Source organism: Kwoniella botswanensis, chromosome 1 (genome assembly GCF_036426115.1).
Source record: "Kwoniella botswanensis chromosome 1, complete sequence".
NCBI classification, from domain to species: domain Eukaryota; kingdom Fungi; phylum Basidiomycota; class Tremellomycetes; order Tremellales; family Cryptococcaceae; genus Kwoniella; species Kwoniella botswanensis.
In genome coordinates, this window is record NC_088599.1 from 7,553,067 (window position 1) to 7,572,583 (window position 19,517).

At 44.3% G+C, this 19,517-nt stretch overlaps 6 protein-coding genes across 6 annotated transcripts; 2 read left to right on the plus strand and 4 right to left on the minus strand.

Annotated features, from left to right (window-relative positions):
* Positions 1 to 104: 104 nt before the first annotated feature.
* L199_002855 (uncharacterized protein) lies at positions 105 to 1,014 on the minus strand (the record flags this gene model as incomplete). Its single annotated transcript, XM_064888594.1, has 6 exons — positions 105 to 119; positions 207 to 271; positions 378 to 456; positions 550 to 587; positions 692 to 739; positions 813 to 1,014. 6 exons carry the CDS (start codon positions 1,012 to 1,014, stop codon positions 105 to 107), a joined length of 447 nt encoding a protein of 148 aa, XP_064744666.1.
* Positions 1,015 to 2,099: 1,085 nt separating this feature from the next.
* On the plus strand, positions 2,100 to 4,284 carry L199_002856 (uncharacterized protein; the record flags this gene model as incomplete). The annotated part of the gene is made up of 7 exons (XM_064888595.1): positions 2,100 to 2,313; positions 2,444 to 2,544; positions 2,649 to 2,934; positions 3,022 to 3,287; positions 3,358 to 3,475; positions 3,573 to 4,087; positions 4,153 to 4,284. The coding sequence occupies 7 exons, from the start codon at positions 2,100 to 2,102 to the stop codon at positions 4,282 to 4,284; spliced, it is 1,632 nt and encodes a 543-aa protein (XP_064744667.1).
* A 764-nt stretch (positions 4,285 to 5,048) lies between these two features.
* Positions 5,049 to 9,659, minus strand: L199_002857 (uncharacterized protein; the record flags this gene model as incomplete). The annotated part of the gene is made up of 13 exons (XM_064888596.1): positions 5,049 to 5,367; positions 5,465 to 5,900; positions 6,007 to 6,211; positions 6,268 to 6,517; positions 6,585 to 6,632; positions 6,702 to 6,948; positions 7,008 to 7,086; positions 7,144 to 7,518; positions 7,585 to 7,894; positions 7,949 to 8,081; positions 8,149 to 8,780; positions 8,853 to 9,302; positions 9,373 to 9,659. The coding sequence occupies 13 exons, from the start codon at positions 9,657 to 9,659 to the stop codon at positions 5,049 to 5,051; spliced, it is 3,771 nt and encodes a 1,256-aa protein (XP_064744668.1).
* A 483-nt stretch (positions 9,660 to 10,142) lies between these two features.
* L199_002858 (uncharacterized protein) lies at positions 10,143 to 11,543 on the plus strand (the record flags this gene model as incomplete). The annotated part of the gene is made up of 6 exons (XM_064888597.1): positions 10,143 to 10,261; positions 10,337 to 10,377; positions 10,459 to 10,923; positions 11,090 to 11,228; positions 11,310 to 11,401; positions 11,506 to 11,543. The coding sequence occupies 6 exons, from the start codon at positions 10,143 to 10,145 to the stop codon at positions 11,541 to 11,543; spliced, it is 894 nt and encodes a 297-aa protein (XP_064744669.1).
* Positions 11,544 to 11,951: 408 nt separating this feature from the next.
* On the minus strand, positions 11,952 to 15,170 carry L199_002859 (uncharacterized protein; the record flags this gene model as incomplete). Its single annotated transcript, XM_064888598.1, has 8 exons — positions 11,952 to 13,164; positions 13,221 to 13,316; positions 13,381 to 13,451; positions 13,518 to 14,371; positions 14,438 to 14,591; positions 14,657 to 14,748; positions 14,806 to 14,941; positions 15,027 to 15,170. 8 exons carry the CDS (start codon positions 15,168 to 15,170, stop codon positions 11,952 to 11,954), a joined length of 2,760 nt encoding a protein of 919 aa, XP_064744670.1.
* Positions 15,171 to 16,045: 875 nt separating this feature from the next.
* Positions 16,046 to 19,451, minus strand: L199_002860 (uncharacterized protein; the record flags this gene model as incomplete). The annotated part of the gene is made up of 12 exons (XM_064888599.1): positions 16,046 to 16,514; positions 16,584 to 16,762; positions 16,839 to 17,015; positions 17,096 to 17,287; positions 17,393 to 17,558; positions 17,629 to 17,842; positions 17,932 to 18,010; positions 18,099 to 18,419; positions 18,516 to 18,761; positions 18,834 to 18,938; positions 19,061 to 19,197; positions 19,427 to 19,451. The coding sequence occupies 12 exons, from the start codon at positions 19,449 to 19,451 to the stop codon at positions 16,046 to 16,048; spliced, it is 2,310 nt and encodes a 769-aa protein (XP_064744671.1).
* Positions 19,452 to 19,517: the final 66 nt, after the last annotated feature.

A 19,517-nucleotide genomic window follows, 5' to 3' on the forward strand; every position in this document is an offset into this window, starting at 1 on the left:
ATCATAAATGCTGTTTATCGTGTTACCGGATATATCTACTTAGGAAGTGCATGTGAAAGGAAGATTGTGAGAGGAGTCTGAGCAGGAGCAAAAGAGGAAGGTTATTAATCCCATTTCACCTAGAAGAAGAGAAGATCTCGACATCAGTTTGGCATATGATACTCGATCGAAAGGACAGACAGATATGTCGAGTGACTTAGACGTACCTCGGGGTTAGCTTTGAATTTATCATATGATTCTTTATTGAAGAATGATATCTCAGTTTCGTTCTCTACGACCAAAGTATACAAAGATCCAAAGTTAGCTCTCCGATCATGTATTATAGATCATAAAGACACGAATATAGATGGACGCGAAAGAAAGGAAGCGATACTCACGAGCACCTATCTCTCTGAGTGTTTTGGTAGGATCCAATATCCATTCGTCGTGATCCAAGTTTATGATTAGATTCGTTGTCTGTCATATAAGATGTCATCAGTCAGCTTGATTCGTTGCGAAAGGTAAACGAAGAACTAGTTGGAGGATTGTCTAGGACTACACATTACTCACTTTGTGTCCATGAGCTACGGTATATAATTTCATCGTATCTATCTCCACAGCCCGTACCATCAATTCAGCTTCTACCTCGCAAGACACGTCGTTGTTTCCCGTCTTGAGTATCAAAGCGAGATGTATGGTCCAGCGGACTCACCTAAGACCAACGTTCGATATGGTTTAAACCCAGATTGTTTCTTTATCTCTATTCAACACCAATATCAATAATCTCAGCCAACTTCGTCCTCCTCCTCCTTTCTTTTCATTGCCTTGCTCACCTTCTCTGACCAACTCCATCAACCCACCCACCGTCAACTCCTCAAGATTCAGATGCTTCACCACGAGACTCTTCTGCGTCCTAAATTCGAAAGATTTTATAATTCGTATTGTCAACGTAGCGTCCGTTATGGGATTACGTTCCGATCCGAGCAGTTGATGATCTTCCTCGTGCTGAGGGTTGAACTCGGGTACAGAGGACATACTGTTGATATACGAAGGCAAAGGAGGGAACCTTGAAGGGTTCTCAGCTAAGGGGGTTTGTCGAAGTGTGTTTCTTGTCAGATAGATATAAGGAATAGAGGAAGAAAAAGAAGCAAGATGTAAACAAAATTATGCAAAAATGTCGAAATGTTGATCATCGTGCCTTCCCTAACGATAAATGAATGCCGTCATGACTCTGCATGTCCTATCATCGTTCTGTCCTGCTCTGCTCGAGATATCGCAAATGAAAGGATAACGATGAACTTGCCATGCTTGAGTACTTGATCACCACTAATGAGTGCACCATCATCACCTTCATTATCAAAAATGTATTTTCACTATTGATCTCTCTACACCTCCTTCACATCATCTCTCACTGACTAGAAACTCATCATTTGAACCATGCCTCTACCTCACCCCCACTTTTAAGAAGCTATTCAAGTCTTCCACCCTCCTTTCACTACTTTATAATCATGCACTAAAAAGTCAAAGGTCAAGCTTACTTGGCTTTTTCATCCATTATATGTATCCTTTATGTGGGGTAAAGCAGCCATGTATGTATGTGTTGTGGGACCTGAACTAATGTATCACCCCAAATTATCAAGGCATCAAAGCTGAATGAGATCACTTGGATGTTCCAGCCAGACTTACACACCTTTCAGGCACTTATTCTAAAAATGGGGGATGTGAAAAAAAGGGCAAGAAATTGGCAAATCATCCAGGAGAAGTAGAAGTGGAGGTTTTTAGATTCTGAGATATAAGTAGATACCCTTTTATCTTGAAAAAAAATGAGAAATCCCCCCCTTTCCCACTTTTCTTCTTGCTTCTTTATCTTCTCATACTTTTATATCTCTTTTTGCCATCCATACTTTACAACATCCCTTTTGCCATAACTTTTCAAGCCCAGATATACCTTTTGGATTGATCAAGTGAGTTAGTTGTCTTGATTTCTTTGTTCCTGATTTGATCTGTCTCTTACTCGCGCTCACGCGATGTGTGATGTAGTAACGCGTCACTTTCGCACCGGACATCAAATCTTTCGACGATCTGATTATTGAACTTTTCGTTTTGTTCTCGTTCCGACGATGCCTCCTAAAAGATCTTCGACCAACGTCAACTATACCGCCGCTGGTGCGCTCTCGGACGACTCGGAAATCGATGATCTCTTCGACGAACTTTCAGACGACGATGAAGTCGATAAGAAGCCCAAGAAGAAAGGTCCACCTAATAGTGCCGAGATCATCAAAGGTCAGATGAGTAAACCTCATAATATCATGTTGTCTACCAAGAGTTTACATGGTGAGTAATTTCAAGTCGATACGCTCTGAACTACCTGTTGTCGCCATCGAGACTGCCCACGGCTTCAGAGAGCTGTTTGAGGTTCCCATTCTGACATTCTGGATTTGAGCTGATATCATTCTTTACACAGATATGATCCATACTGGCAATGTCAAACTTGATCCGGATTATCAGCGAGATGTTGTATGGTCTGAGCCCAAGATGATGCTCTTGATCCAATCGCTTTTCATGGTGAGTATCGCTCACTGTTTGCCTGAGACACATCATACACATCATCCAAGTAATGTCCTCGATCAGATAGCGAGACGAATACTGATCATGAATGCGGACTGCAGAACTACTACGTTCCTCCAATCATTTTCGCCGTTACCAAGGACGAAGCAGGAAACACGACTCATGTTTGCATCGACGGGAAGCAGCGATGTACTTCCATCCTATGGTTTATGGACGGCAAGATCCCCTTCGAATCTCCCAATACTAGACAGAAGTACTGGTATAATAAGTTTGCGGGTCATAGGGGTCAACAATTACCGAGAGATCTGAAAACCCAATTTGACCTTATTCAAATGACCGCTGTGGAGTACTATGATATGACTGATATACAGCAAAGGGACGTTTTCCGTGAGTCAAGTCAAATCTCCACTTGTATTTTCTAGCTTTCCTTCGTCTGATCAAGGCTGACCGTAACTCTTCATCTTGATCAATCAGAACGTGTACAACTGGGTGTTCAATTATCTACCGCCGAGAAATTACAAGCGCATGGTGGACCATGGCCCGATTGGATTGGTGAACTCATCAAGAAATACGTTACTGCCGAAGACACGCTGGGTAAAAAACTTAATTGGGTTACAAACAGAGGTCGAATTTTCCAAAATTTACTTGGATTCGTTGCAACTGCTCGAGAGAGTAGTCCTAACAAGATCTGGACCCCTGGATCGACAGCTCTCAAGAATTTCGTTGCTCGAGGTGATGCTGTGAGTGTAGCTTCCGTTTGGTGTTTTAACCAAATACTGTCTAATGCTAATGCCATTTGCCACCTGCCAGCCTGATCAAGACTTCAAGAACCGTGTCTCATTGGCTTTATCGATCTTCATCAACATCGCTTTCAACCACTTTGATGAAGCTTTCGGTACCACAACGACCACTCGTATTGCGCCAGTCGGTAAGTCTGATTACGATAACATCGTTAACTATTCGAAAAGACGCTACATGGCAGTCTGTGCTGACATTCTAGTTTTTCTTTTTTTTTTCCTTGGCAGAATTCTGGTTCAGCGGCTATCTCATTTACAGTCGAATGGGTTTCCTATCCGTCAGATCACTTGCGCAGGAAATTGGGAAGATGCGAGCGATGATCCGGACACACGTACCCGGTAATGTCTCTGCCAATACCTTGGTGTTTGGTCTCCTATCGGACCATATCAACGGCATCCCCAAGAAGAGGAGATTGAATGAGGTCCCCGCTGCTGAACAGTACGAGGCGGACGAGGATGTTGATGAAAGAGACGCTAGGGCTTTGAAGAGATCGCGTAGGGCTGAAGAGTTGGATCCGACGTATAATGACGAATGGACTGAAAGACCGATGGTCGAACAGCCGAAAGTCGCAACGAGAGCCAAAGCTACTTCTACCAACAACAGCAATGACGCTTCTTCCTCATCGACTCCCGTGGTACAAGCTCAGCCTAGACCTGCGCCTGTGAACGTAGCTGCTGCCTCGAGTAGTCGACCAATCGCTGGTCTACCTACTCCCCAGACAGCTCAACCGGTAAATGGACAGGTGAGTAGTGATATCATCGCTTGTATCAGGGTACTTGTGCTAACCAACGCTTTCTGTCGTTGCAGCAGCAGCAGAATCCCAATGGCGTTGCCCAACCTGCACCCAATGCTTTAGGTAACACCTCTCAACAATGGCGTGATTATACCGAAGCGAGAATCAAACAACAATACCCTCAGTCATTCTCGCAGCAACAATAATAGTCTGTTCAAGCTTGGAAGCCACAACAGTATTTGCCATTGTCTATGAAACGTCGATCACTGTGCAGACTAATCTGAATTAGGATGAGGATGAAGATGAAATTGCGGATGGTGCTCGTCCATTTGGTCGTGGCCGGACTGATATCAGAGGACGAATAGTATGTGTCAAAGATTGATGAAGATTGATGATATGCTGAAATACAAATGAAGTGGTTTTATCAGCTACTTTCCACCTTTTTGTTTTCGCTCTTCCCCTTTTCTTTTGGTCATCTTGTAATGTCGATCCGTGATTCCCTATGTTCTGGATGTCATATCGTTATCTATGTTCGGGATGGAAATAAAATATGTGTATATGTGTATATGTGTATATGGCTATGTGAATTTGCTTTCTGTGCGATTATAAGGAAATTTCATCTTGATCAGTCTTGATGGCATGTGAACGATAAGGACTAAGAATCGTGCTTTTACGGATCATGGGCTTGCATACTGATTTTCAGGACTTTCTATAATAGTAAGGAGCTACAGCGGTCAAGAGACTTTAATCGTGGACATGGCTGAACTGATGGACTCATGTCTATTCGGCTTGATCACCGATTGTATTGATTTGATCACAAATACATATGATGCATGTTCGTCATGCTTCTCGTACTGAACAAATACGAACAATGCTATGCTATCTAAACACCACATCGTTTTCCTCTAACCCTTGACCCAATCGAAGTGAAAGGAAACATCATACTATTATACACATTATACCTGTTGATTTATTCTTTCTTCACCCCAACTACCAGATCAACCTCATCCAAGAACCCTTCCAGAACACTTTCGATCAAATCGACTTTACATAATAGACTTTTGTTTTTGTCCAATTTCATTAAAGGTGGTATTTCTCTTTTCCCACCTGATGGTGTGTGTTGTTGCTCTTTGAGATTGTCGAACACTTTAGGTATGATCTTGGTCAAGGGTAATTCGTTTAATTTACCTGTTATGTCTACTATTCTCTGATCTGGTCCACGGGGTTTGGATGATGATTGGATTAAGTAATGTGTTAAAGAAGGAATGAGGATTATATCAAGAGCATATCTACAAGACATACCAATCAAGTTAGGGTTGCGGAATGATCACAATCAGCTACTGTATACTGTTTGATAGGAGATACGAGATGAAAGAGTTGACTCACCTTCTACTCTCATGATCCCTTACGATCCTCCAATTCCTCAAATCCATGATCAACAAATTCCAATTCCTCTTTTCCAACTTATCGACCTGTTCAAAGAACGGTAAAGTATTCTTCAGCAAACCAAAGAACTCTTTCCCTATCGATCCCCTACTTTCTAAAGGCTGGGAAGCAAGTTCCGTCAATCGGGCACTGAGCAGTTGTGATACTTTCTCATGAGGGTTATGTCTTTCTTTCTGAACCGGGGAGGGCGAGTCGGTTCCGATGGCTGGTGATGTGGATATATGATCGGTAGATAGGGTGACTTGGTAAGAGTCATTAGTAGGAATGTAGGTGATAGATGCGTTATACCCCTTGGTGTATGATAATGTAGCGGTACGTAAATCGAATGAAAGCATTTTGATATCTTTGAACTCGGCGAGCTTGTTCAGTCGATTGACTACATCAGACACAAGGATCTCAGCATCTCATCCAAAGTTAATAGTACAATACATGGACAAAACGAGATCAGGTATTGTGATATCATCGAAGCAAATCACACTCACCTTCTCCAGCTACAACGATAACCTTGCTCAACCTCTCCCATTGTTCCAAAAATGCAGGCACACATCTCTCAATATCCTTCGCTCTGAACTTGACTATCGACGAAGCAGGATCGAAAGAGATATCTTCCGAATGCGGTTGGGAGGTGGTAGAAGCAGACGTCTGCGACATGGAAGATTGTTGACGAAGTTGAACAATCGTTGTGACCTGTTCTCAGTATCAATCAGCATACAGTCGCGATAGAAGCGCATTTCATGACTCACTTCGCATCGCCCACCTTTCCACCAATCTTCAATTTGCATACCAACCTTGGGCATAGCCACATCAGCAGCGGCGCCTGTTTTGCCATCTCTCAGGAGGTCCCCGACGTTCACACATATGGTAGGTACCATCCCTGCCAAAGCCGATGACGAACGAGGAGCACCTGGACCAGAGGTTGGAGGGTATTGAGCAGTGAAAGGGATATTCCGTTCTTTCAATTGTTGCTCGATGAGTGTCTGGGCGACGAGGGCGCTGTTGACGACGTCAAGAAATCAGTAAACAAACTTCGTCACCTATTTTGAGTGAGACTTTCACTCACTTTGACAAGATATACAGCTCTCTCAAATCTTTGTTACCAATTTCGAAGCTGGATTGTGATGCAGAAAATCAGTGATCGATGACATCCTCTCGAAATAGTTTCATGTGCAGTTCTCACGGTGATCCAGTCATTTCACCTTTATCCTGCCTTCTCGCTTTCAACTTCTCCAAATCCAAGGGTATCCTATCCCCTACAGCCGCTTTCGTACCTACGCCCAAACCATTTTCGATCGGAACTTTGATCGTTTTAAGTAGTTCGAACGCCAGACCACCTTGTGTCACTTTAGTGACGAAGTAATGTGATGAGGTCGATGGTAATGGTATAAGGATCGTCGTAGCCGGATGCAATTGGACTTTTGCGAGATCTAAAATGCGTACAAGCTGGATCAGTCTGGCACTTCTCATTTGCTTAACTGTCACTCACCCTGAGAACGCAATGCAAGTCTGCGGATAGGTTTCCAACCCAATTGTCTCATTTGATCTTCCAGATTTTCCATTACAACCTATTTCCACGAGGTATTAGTTTATAGCACGGCACTCCTTGGCAATGTGACACTCACAGCCACCGTCAATCTACCGATATCATCCACCAATCTAGTCTTACCGTCGTTGATGCTCTTCGTCGCCAGTTCCACCCTATGCGCTCGAGCTTCATTACCTATACTACCATCATCTTCAATTTCTATATACCCATTATATGCCGATACACCGATGAGTAAGCTCGATATACGCTGTCGAGAGGGGAGGGGTATTCGAAGTGTGAGTGGACGCGAGGAAGTGTGATCTTCGGATTCTTGTAAGGAAGGTGAATTGAGTAATGACAAGATGAATTTGGGGGATGAGATCAACGACGATGCCTGGACTCTGGTGAGATGTGCGGCATGGGCTCGAGCAGACGACATCAGGAGGTTCTCCATATCCAATGAGGCAGGATCCTGACGTAGATGAACGATCAGCTATGTCTTGGCACAAGAGCTCCTCTAGAAGCTGAGGTGACGTACTACGTTCAATGCTGCTGCATCCATAACATCCCCTGGTTTCAATCCTCCCCCAACACCCAATTCTCCAACTTCCCATTTCACCCCTAATTGAAGTCTTAGGATTCTCTCATTCGGTATCAACCCACCGGAAGATACGTCACCTAGTATACTATCCGCTTCGGTTGGCCGTGGACCGTTCTCACCGAGAGTGATACTCAGCACGCCTCCCACAAGGGGAGTTCGAGCAGCATTGAGATTAGCAGTCGGAGCAGGTCTTTTCCCTACTGCTGCTTGCTGTTGTTGCTGGGGTATGACAGCGGGACGTGGACGACTAACGCACGAAATCAGCATAAAATCCAGGTCGTTTTTAGGTATGTCAACTCACATCCAGTATTTGACCTTCAAGGTCTTATTCTCTCGATCTATCTCCACTCGTAGTTGATTCCTCCATTTAGCCTGACTCAAAGTCATGGCTTGCGAGAAGAGTATTTCCAGTTGATATGACAACGAAAGATGCTCTATGAACATTCCGGTTTAGCTTCTGACTCTATGTTCATATGGATTCCTCAAGCTAATAAAACTCACGTAAAAAATTATATATCCTCACAAGAGGTGCATCCACCACTGTGTTCTCCGATTTTTGTTCCACATCCATAGATTTCGTTATTGTCGATCCATCAGGTGCAGCTATATTTACTGTCTGCGGTTCAACCTCAACCCCTTTCTCTTCCTGCTGGTTAGACTGCTGTATATCCACTTCTCTAGGCGGTAATATCTCCAAATTCGCTAGATCCATAATACTCTGCCTTTCTTCACCTACAAATTTCTTCCCTCCCTCTCCTTCTTCTGAATCACCTCCAGGATCGTAGACTCCTTTTCGCGTGTTACGCCAACACCACTCTACACCTGTCAACCACCATTTCAAATCTTCTCCAAATCCCACAATTGTCATCCTCACTTTCCATCCGTTCTCACCACCTCCACGAAGGTAGACTTGTCCATCTGATATTCCCTCTACGACCAGATCAGGGGGTAGGTAATCTACACAGCGTAATCTATATTTTATATGACGATTCAGGCGTTTGAGGAGTGATAAGATAAATGAATTGGTTAAAGGTGGTTTGGGGATGAAAGGTTCTGTTATATTGGTTGAGAGGTGTTGGTAAGTTCCGGTGGTAAGGAGTGATAAAGCAGTGAGTAAATCGGGATTACGTTCTCTATTATACGATCATGGTATCTTATCAGCTTCCTGCTTAAATCGACTGACAACAAAAAGGTAGCCGACATACCTTAAAGATTCAACCAATTTTGTAACGTGCTTGAGATGGATGACAGCATCGTCATGTTGTTTATTCTGATGTTCCATGAATTGCGCTAATCTCCTCGAATCTGATACCTTCCCTTTAACAATTACTTCTTCTCCTGGCCCCTCTCCCCCTGCCGAGTAAGCTTTTCCCTTTCCCTTGTTATTTGATAAGATTGATGGTGGTGAGGTATCATCGCCGTTGGAATGAGGGGTAGGAAAATTGGTTGTTCCATTTTGGTTATTATTGGTGTTGTTGTTGTTGCCCTGCTGGGCAGTTGTACCGGATGAAGAGGAAGAAGGGTGAGAGATGGACGGGATATCAACGGCATTCTTCCATCTAAGTACTGCTAGGTATTTCAATAATGCTTGTCGGGTGGTAGTTGCATAATTTATTATATGTTTTGGTTTCTGTTTGGCCGATAGTGGTGGTAATCTATCCAAAATAATCAGCAAAAAAATCGCCCTTGGCGTCATGCACCACAAGAAGTTCCTTGTTTACTCACACTTCAGCTAGCAGATACCTCAAATCACCATACCCTTTCCTAACGAGTCTATCTAAAAGCAGACCTAACGGTATATTCTCCCCTTCGAAGTAAGGTGGTAATTCGTCTTCTATCTGCTCGGGCGTCGGCGCAGGATAGGCAAACCATGGTTCATCACTCAGCTGCGGATTCCCTCCCTTTATCACTGCAGGTACAGTTGAACTGGATGCCTGTAGGGGAAGATTGACGTTGGCACCACCGGTCGAAGAGGATGGACCAGGTTCGAGACCGGCGGAAGAAGATGCCATTTTGACCTGAATCCTCTATGGCTTAAGGTGTATAATGCCTACAGTCGAGTTCTCATATCGATCTCTGCTCGAGCTGTGCTGATGAGGTATTGCAGATGTGCCAGAGTAGAGGTGGATGCAGAATAAGCCAGAAGATGAGGTAGAGTAGTGGTGAATGAATGTTTCTTTGTGTACAGGTACAACTCATGCAGCCTCACAATGACGGGCGAATTCATATGGGAGACTGAAGGCGCGCAAAGACACCCCAAATTAGGCATGCCGATATCCCCGTTGATCGGCCAATTCCGCTTCGATGGAACGAAGATGGGATCTTGTTCGAGATTACGAACGCAAATCAAACATCAACGATTAAATGAATGATGATAAATGGATGGCCGTCATCAATCGCAAATCGAGATACATCTCTGTTAACGATACCAGATCATTAAGGTGACTCGCAGGTCACAGGGGCGTATCACAGAGCACACACTCGTATCAACCAACATGTCGATCGATCCGCAAACCCTGCTCAATGTGCTGGAAAGAGCTCAGAAACCCGATCGATTAGGTGGATTGGTGAAAGAGGCTTTGGTATTGATAGAAACGGTGTTGAGCAAGCTAGGGTGAGTTGATGTTTTCGCGTTATTGATGTCTATGCACACTTCTTGAATAGCTAATATCATGATGTACATATGTAGAGAAGAATCCGTAGCTATGTCATTCAACGGTGGTAAAGACTGTCAGTGATTAATCTCCATTAGTCTCAACAATCCGAACTTCAAAATCAATGGCTCCGGCTGATACTTTGCTTGTCATATAGGTACTGTACTACTACATATATACGCTGCTGTCCTATACGCCCGCCATACAAAAGCATGTCAAACTTCTCTCCTACCCCAACCAGACGAATTCATCCAGATACCCTCGTCCTCGTCCTCGACTTCCCAACCTCCTTTGACCCCATCTTCATCATCTTCCGAACCCGTCGCTCCTCCCCCTCCTATAGATGACCAACCTTCCTCGTTATCATCACACGCAACACATCATCAACCTTCAGAATCCGAATCATCTCTTCCCTACCCCCCAATACGGAGCATCTACATAACTGCTCCCAACCCGTTCCCAGAATTGGACGAATTCGTAATAGATTGTACGAAGAAATACAAGTTGGATTTATATAGGTTCGGAGGAGGTATGAAATCAGCTTTGGAAGAATGGCTGAATAAAGGTGGGAAAGGGTGTAGGAGCGTTTTGGTAGGTACGAGGAAAGGTGATCCGAATGATAGTGAGTGTCGACGTTGGCCATGATCTGATACGTTTCAAGGCACTTTTCAAAAAATTGCCCCTATTCTTCTTCTAGAGATCAAAGTCGAGTTTTACTTGTTACATTTCAATCTTTATCTCTGTGGGCTCTTGCTAATATCATAAGTGAACCTTTTCCCTCCCGACAGACGTGAATGTGCTCGCACCCACCGATCCATCCTGGCCTCAATTCCTAAGAGTCCACCCAATACTCCATTGGACATATTCCGATGTATGGGATTTCCTATTGGAATTGAACGTACCGTATTGTATATTGTACGATCAAGGGTGAGTCGGTCGGTGTCTATCTCAACAGTGACCTAGAACGTTGATGTTGATGTTGATTTCTGTTTTCAATTCGGCATTTAGGTATACATCTTTGGGATCCACTACCAACACTTCCCCTAATCCATTGTTGAAAAATCCCAATACCTCCAGTGGGTGGGATCCAGCTTATAAACGTGAGTACATATCTTTGATATCATTCGCGATAAAATAATAAAGAGCAGACATCTCATTTTGAATTATTCGCTGACCTTTCTGCTTTTGCTTGTACGTCAATTAGTGAAAGACGTTACTCAAGAACGTGCAGGAAGACATTAATCCATCTTACCTTGAACAAATAGAGTAGAGTAAGAAGATAGATTGGAAATCATGGCATAGTCAATAATACCTAGCATAAAAAGCATAGTTGTATACCTTAAAAGATAGAACTCAGAATGTATATATGGAACAGTCATCGATCCACATCATATTGAAGTAGATGCATGTGCATAATACATGATATTCTTTGATAATATATGACCCATATAAACACTAAGCTAAGCTAAGCTGTAGCAATGCCATGCGATATCTAATCAAATCCCCTAAGAAGCAAAATGAAAGAAATGAAAAAACAAGATGGTCGATCATTCAATCGAAACCAAAAACCAAAAACACTTTAAAACCTAAATACCAAGTACCCAACAAGCCAAAAGGAAACAAAATAATATATATAATTACAATCTGATGTTATCTCGTTGAATCATCAAAACTCGCTCTTCTAATATCTCCCTTACCCAGACACGTCGTAGGATCCAATAACGAAGTGGGTCTTTTCCCATCAAGACTTATCCTACCTTTGATATCACCGTTATCATTCTTATCTCCAGCTTTTAAATGGGTATTATTATTACTGTTAATACTTAAAGTCCTTCTCATTTCACTTGGACTATCTGGACTTTTCTTTCTATTTCCATCTATAGCCAAATTACTCGCAGCTTCTGTTAAAGCTTCATCTTGAGATGCAGTTGATGCTAATCTCTCTTTTGCATTCAATGGATTCCCATTACTACTATTACTTACCGTCCCAACAGATGCTCTCCCACTTAATTTCGGTGTAGGTGTATCAGGTACGTTATTACCCATACCTATCGGTGGGAAATAATCCTGATTCAGAGTCTGTGATATACTCCCTTGTGATTGTTGGTTACCATTGAGAATGGGGAAAGATTGAGTCGTGGGTGTACCCAACACCGCACTTCCCTGATACTGATGTGGATGAGGAGATTGGGGGAATCTGATCGGTGCTCCAGGTGCGGAAAAGGGATTATAACCAAATGCGTTAGGTGAAGTCACAGGTATACCAGGTGAGAAAGGTCCAAAGTTACCGTTCGACATCCCACCAAATCCATGATGGATAGGTGGAGTTTCAGGATAGACAGGAGCGTTGAATACGAATCCTGGCATCGAGGGAGTCATGGGTGGTAGACCACGGGTTTGCAAAGGTGATAAGGGATTATCGTTCTGCATGGGCGGGAAAGGTGGCATTGAGATTGGTCCGGGATGATGAAGTTGACGGAAATTGGGTGTATGTTGATGTATGCCTGGAGTTTGATGATTTGGACCAGATCCTGGTCCAGGTCGACCAGGTGTCTGATGCTGTAATGATGTGTTCAAGCTCCAAGGTAATTTCGTTGCAGGGGAGTTCTCCACGCTCTTTTGTGGCGTCGCAGCAGGTCCAGCAGAAGTGTCTATAGATGGCAAGGTCTCAGTTGAGTCATCATTTGATCGTACCGGCGGTGCCGCGGAACTGGAAGGCTCATGCGACTGTGGAGGCGTCTGAGTTTGAGCAAATCCTAGAGCTGAAGCATCTCGACCGGGGGATGAACCATTAGGGTGAGAAGGCCCGACCATCGAGTCTCGTTCGAGATGAGCGCGTATACGTTGACCTTGAATTTCCAATCTATGCATCGGAATCAGCTGCAATTCTGTAGATTCAGCATGTGCTGTTGAACTCACTCGTTGAACATCGTCACTGCTCTAGCTGCATCGCCTTGAGAGGCGAATAGAGCCGTGCCGAATCCTCTAGGTCGGCCGTTGGCATCGGTAGCAACGCTGAATAGTCTCGTCAGCACAGAAACATCGTCAAAATTCTGTTCGCAAGTACGATTCAACTCACTCTGCTCTGATGATAGTTCCTGCTGGTCGAAGTAAATCTTTCAAATCTTGCCACTGTATAGACAAAGGTAACTACATATTCGGTAGGGAAAACCACTTAGCCTAGATCTCATTGAGTGGGTTCTGTTAATTACTCACATTAGAAACGAAGATCACCCTATCATGCAAAGTCTCCGGTGGACCCAGACCCAGACCCTGATGTGCCAAACCCTCAAGTTGCGGTATAGGAGCGATCGGCACGCGGGGTATCACCGGCGGACTTGAACCCAAGCTTTCTGCGCCGACGGACGAAGCAGACGGCGCAAGTCCTGGATTGGACGTTGTTGGGGAGACGATCGGTTTGATAGCTGCGAATGGTGGAGGGGGCAATGGGCCTAGAGTACCTGGTGGTGGTGCTCGATCTCCCTTAGCTGGTGAAGTGGTTTTACTGTGACTTGATGTTGGTCTTGATGTAGGATTAGGGTTTGGCGAGGTACTTCTCGGTAAAGGTATAGTAGGATTGTGATCAGGTGAAGTATGTGAATTTGGGGTAGTACCGGCTGACAACGATCCTGCAAGAGGGGAAGCTACCAGTGGTGGATAAGGTTGTCCACCATGATGACCATGCCCATGAGAATGACCACCAGTATTCTGTACGCTGAGTGGAAGGGATAAAGAAGGGTATAGAGATGAAGGCGATTGAGAAGATGGAATGGGTGAAGATCCGCTTGATGTCATTGGAGGAGCGACAGGACTAGGTCCTAATCCCGGTACGAGCAATCCATGAGACCCTGTATGGCCCGGGAAAGGTGGGCGTCCTTGACCTGGTATCCAATTGGATTGAGGAGTTAGATGACCTGACATGGGGAATGGGGGATGTCCACTCGAGTGATATGGGAATACTCCGGGGCGGTAAGGATGAGGCGCATGAGTCTGAGGTTCGTATTCGGGTGGTAGACGATCAGGTCGTACTTCCAGTGTACGTGTTTGCCAAGTGTAGCCATTGTAGCGATCTGGTACATGTGCAAGAGAATGTCTGAACAGTGTATCAAGGTCATGATGAGGAAGCAGCGACTCACCTATCGCTCGAGCAGCATCCTCCCTACTTCCCATTAAGACAGTCCCATATCCCCTACTCCTGTTATCCGGTCCCAAGCTCACATCCGCACGTAGCACTGTCCCAGCTTTTCTAAACAGATCTTTCAAATCCTGCCAGCGTACTCTATATGGTAGCTGAAATAGAAAAGTACGAGTCAGGTAAAGTCCCATATTTTCTGTCACCGGAATATGCAGCTTACATTGCCCACGAACAAATTTACTCTCCCATCTATACCCACAGCAGAAGGTAACAAATTCGTCATGAGCGGTGTAACAGATCTATTTATACTCGCTATTACGTCCACAGTCAGCAAGAGCACTACAAGCTCATAAATGGGTTTGGGCTCACCTTCTGGAAACTCAGGTTGTACAGGTATGGGAGGCGGGGCATTAGCCATAGCAGCAGCTATAACTGCGTCTATCTCTGCAGAAGTGGGAGTCCGAGAGGACGAACGGAGATGTTCTAGGTGTGCTGCGGGGTTCATCTATCATGTCAAACCGTACAAGACCGAATAAGCACCGATACTAAGAGCAAGCATGTGTGAGATAGAGGGGGTTGGAACAACTTACAATGGGTGATCTCCCTCTATCTGATCCATCCGCAGAACCATTATTACTTATACTCTTACTCTGTGAGGCCTCACCAACTTCCAACATATTTGCGGTTGTCGTGATTGACGAAGGCGGTGGTGGTTCCGACGCAGAAGATGTCATGGTATGGTATGTATTGAATCACCGACCATACAACCGGAGGAGAGAGAAGAGGATGAAAGGGAAATGAAAGGATTCCTCTGCAAGTCTAATCTAGTCTAGGCTATTTTACATCGATACAAAGTCAGCTCGGTCATAACAAAGGTGTGATACATGATATACGAGTTCCTCTATACACCGGTAGTAGTGTACATTGGGTACTGCGGATGAACAGTGCAAAGCTATGTCATGTCACTCACCTGAGTTTTCAATCTGTCAATTATAAAGATGTATGTATTATTGTGTAGAGATGCGATAATAGCGATAGTGATCTCTCGTTGCTTTCCAATGTAGTGATAGTCCGAAGTTGAGATGAAGCGGCAATAGGATGAGAGGTATATGTTGGATGTGCAGAGGATGACGCGATGTTATGTTTGCGTCTGCGTCTGCGTTTGAATGACCGACGTTTGTCACCGTTATGAACCCAAGAATGAGGAAAGGAGTGGGATAAGAGTATGATTCGATTCCAATGAGCCCAAATGTAATATCTAGGAGAGATGATATGAACAGAATAGAAACAATGTGAGATGGGAGGGATAGTATGTCGATGGTAGATGATAGATGGGATATCTGTATACCCAGAGGTGGGATTGTGGGATGATCAACCGGATACATGATTCCATTTTAAACCTTAAACACACGCTAACCGGCGGGTTGATCATTGCATCACCAAATCACCTGCATCACTTGCAATTGTGGCACAGCTACTCACATATCATTCTATAAGCATCATCATTATCATATCAGATATCAAAAGAGCATGGGCTATATACACCATATATATCTCCAATTACCCATACTGCTACTCGTACTCATGTAACGTATGTGCAAACACCCATCTAGAACAGTCCCAACAGATCATCTTGAGCACCACCACTCTGCTGCCCTTGTCCCTGTGATTGAACCGGACTAGTAACACCACTACCATTACCCAATCCTTGAGGAGGAGAACCCAATCCAGTCAATCCAGCAAACGCATCATGCGTAGTATTCGTATCTTGCCGATCATCTTGTAATCCCTGTATCCCACTAACGGTGGATTTCGGAGCGACCGGCTGAGTAGCCGGAGTGGTCATCGAAGCAGTAGAGAACAAGTCCATCAATTCGTCCAAGGGGTTGGTCGATTTAGCAACGTTCGATATCGTACTTGATGATATACTACCGTTACCCAACATTGATAATGACTGTGAACCACCAACGGAAGATGGTTGCGGCTCGTCGTCTGCATCGAAATCTAACAGGTTCTCTGCTTGTTGACCTGCTACGACGGTTTGTAACGCCTTTTCTCGGGCGTTCTCTTCCTCCGGTCTAAGACAGAATAGGATCAGCGATGATGCTCATAAATCGATGATCATCTGCGGCGGACGCGTAACTCACTCCAATGCTCGTCTTTGCATTTCCTCAGCACCCAATCTACCTTTACCGATGAACGTAGCAGCAGGTTTATGGTAGACACTCGCCAAGCTCGATACCTCAGCGAGGAGTTCTTCGAGTATGGCTGGTGCGACTGTGGTCTGAGGTAATGATATGGGTGGTCGGACAGCAAGTACGACGGACTATGATAATCACAGAACAGTAAATTAGCATCACACCATTTCCATGAGAGTTGAGGAACAGCGTAAAACCACCCACCTTAGCAGCAGCGGGATCTGACGAGAGCAACCTCCAATAGATATAGGCCCTGTCCCTTACATCCGCAGAATCACAATCTTTCGTAGCCGCTTGCAATACCTTTTGCACGATTGTCTGACTTTCATCCGGTTTCTTCAAGAACAACTTGACAATGGCAGTGAGGGTTTGCAGTTGCACCTTCGGATAAGATGGGTACAAGTCAGCTTCTTCTCATGTTACAGACACTGAGCTGTCAACTAAGGTACGGATATACTCACAGGATAACTTTCTTCCTTGAAGGATTCTAAGAAAGTTCCCAGCAACTCATCTGCATTCTCGATTTTCTCGGCATATTCACCAATGATCCAAATCAAAGAAGCTTTGGCTTCTGGCTCGTCGAGTTCTTCGAGGTTCGAGCATAACGTGGGAATTATACCTTCGTACGAGTGTGGGTATTTCCGGAATATATCCTGGTGCGAGGAACGATATGTCAATACCATCGATCAAATGTGTGGCAATGAAGATAATGAGGGGATGACAAAACCTCATATACGAAACACAAATTGTAAACTCACCTTGATGACTATGACCGCTTCCTGGACCACGTAGCTCACTCTAGTCTCTATCAACTCCATCAAAACTCCCACACATCGTTCAGCAGCTTCGTCAATCTTGATAGCCACTTGACCAACTGCTCTGACCGCTTTCCTCACAAAATCAACATCGACTTCCGAGGCGTACCTAAGAGTGCGAACGATGATGTCAGCTTATCATTAAATATATCGATAAAGATTGAAGATCGGCAACTGACTCCTTTAACTCGCCCAAAAGCGTATCAACATTCTTCTCACTAGCCAATCTGACCATTATATCCAATTTCTCAACTTTGACATAAGGTGGATCATTGTATTTACAGAAAAACACCCTCATCTCATTAGCTAATATATCAGGTCTTTTCTGAAGTAACAAGTTGATATTTCGCAAGGCAACCCATTGCACTTCAGGTGGTGAGGATATGAGTGTTACTGTAGAGCCGTACTCACACACATCAGCATAGATACCCAGAGAAGAGAAGACAAAGCAATACAATTGAGGTGGAAGGACGTGTACATACCTAATGGAGGAGCCATCTTTCTAGTGAGTGATTTGATCAGATCTTCTCGAGTCACCGCTTTCATATGTATCATTATTACCTATAACACAGGAAGGTAATGTTCAGCATTAGAGGATCCCTTTCACGGCATGAAACGAAGATTAGTTTTTTCAATTGACTATACTCACCTTGACAGCACCGAGAACCACCGCCGCATTCACATGTTGGAATTGAGGCATCACCCTCTCGCATATATGTTCCGATTCCTTTTCATCCAAAGCCTTATACCTCGCCAAAGTATTCAAGATCGCTATTCTACCCCATTCGGAACATTCGTTGAGCGCTACCAGCAATTTAGTCAACGTAGGTGGATCGATGATGAATAGTTCTGGGTTGGGTTTAGATGATGGTGGAGGTGATGATCTTCCTGGTGAGGTGGGGGGAGTATCAGGGAGGTTGAGGGAAGCTTCGTATATGTCTGCGAGGGCTGCTACAGCATTGGCTACGACCTGTAAAATACATCGAGCAGTGAGTCAGTCCATCTACAATCCAACGCTTTATTGCTCATTGACTGCAATGTCTCACTTCAGTATGGATTCACTCACCATAGGATTCCCATCTCCGATTAAATCCCTCAACGTCTCGACAAACCCATATTCCACACATAATTCAGGTTTCAGATCGAACACTTTGGCGACACACAGCGCAGCGGTCTTTCGGACATAGGGATTATCATCTTTCAGACATCTCGATAGTGGTGACGCCAGGTAATCTAGGATCTTCTCGGCACGGAGGATAGACATGGTTCGGATAGCTAATGCTCGAACAAGAGGGTTGGGATCTGCAGTGTCCTATCGTATTCAACATAAATCAGCTCATCGTTCTGGTGGTGCATAAAGGTAGCTTGGGTTGGCTAGACTCACCTTGACAAATGTATTCACAGCCAGAATCACCAACTCAGGTTGTGTTTTAGCGTAATTCATGAGATATAGATAAACCAATTTCTTCTGTTCCAAATCGTCTGTTTGCTATTATCATTACAGCATCATCGTGAGCAGGATGTTATTATACGATGCGATGAAGTGATCTATATGGTTGTACATGATTTCGAGATACAGAGATGATAGAACACTATGAAATACCAACTTACCATATTCTTCACGACATCCGGGAACAGTCCACTACAATCTTTACCTATCGTATGATTCGCAATCACCCTCTTGATAGCATCTGCTCGTTTATCCCTATACTCCGAGTTGAGCTGTTGACGAAGCTCGTAGTTCTCTCCTGCTCGTTCAAATGAAATACAGTAAATTCATGGGATGAATGGGAGGTTGAAATTAGTCGTAGGAGTTAGGTGATTTGGATGAGAAGTCATGAATGTCGAAGATGCGGATGAAAGAAGGAGATGATTGAAGATAGATGGATTGGGAGATATGATTCAAGGGAGGTGACAGACGTCTGATGAGCTTCTCTTCGACACTGCCTGGACAAACGAGAGAGATCCAACACATACCCTTCCGGGGAGGAGCCATAGCCATCTTGTCTGGTTACTTCTACTTCTGATTCTGATAGTTAAGTGGGGTATACTAAGGGGTGAGACAGCA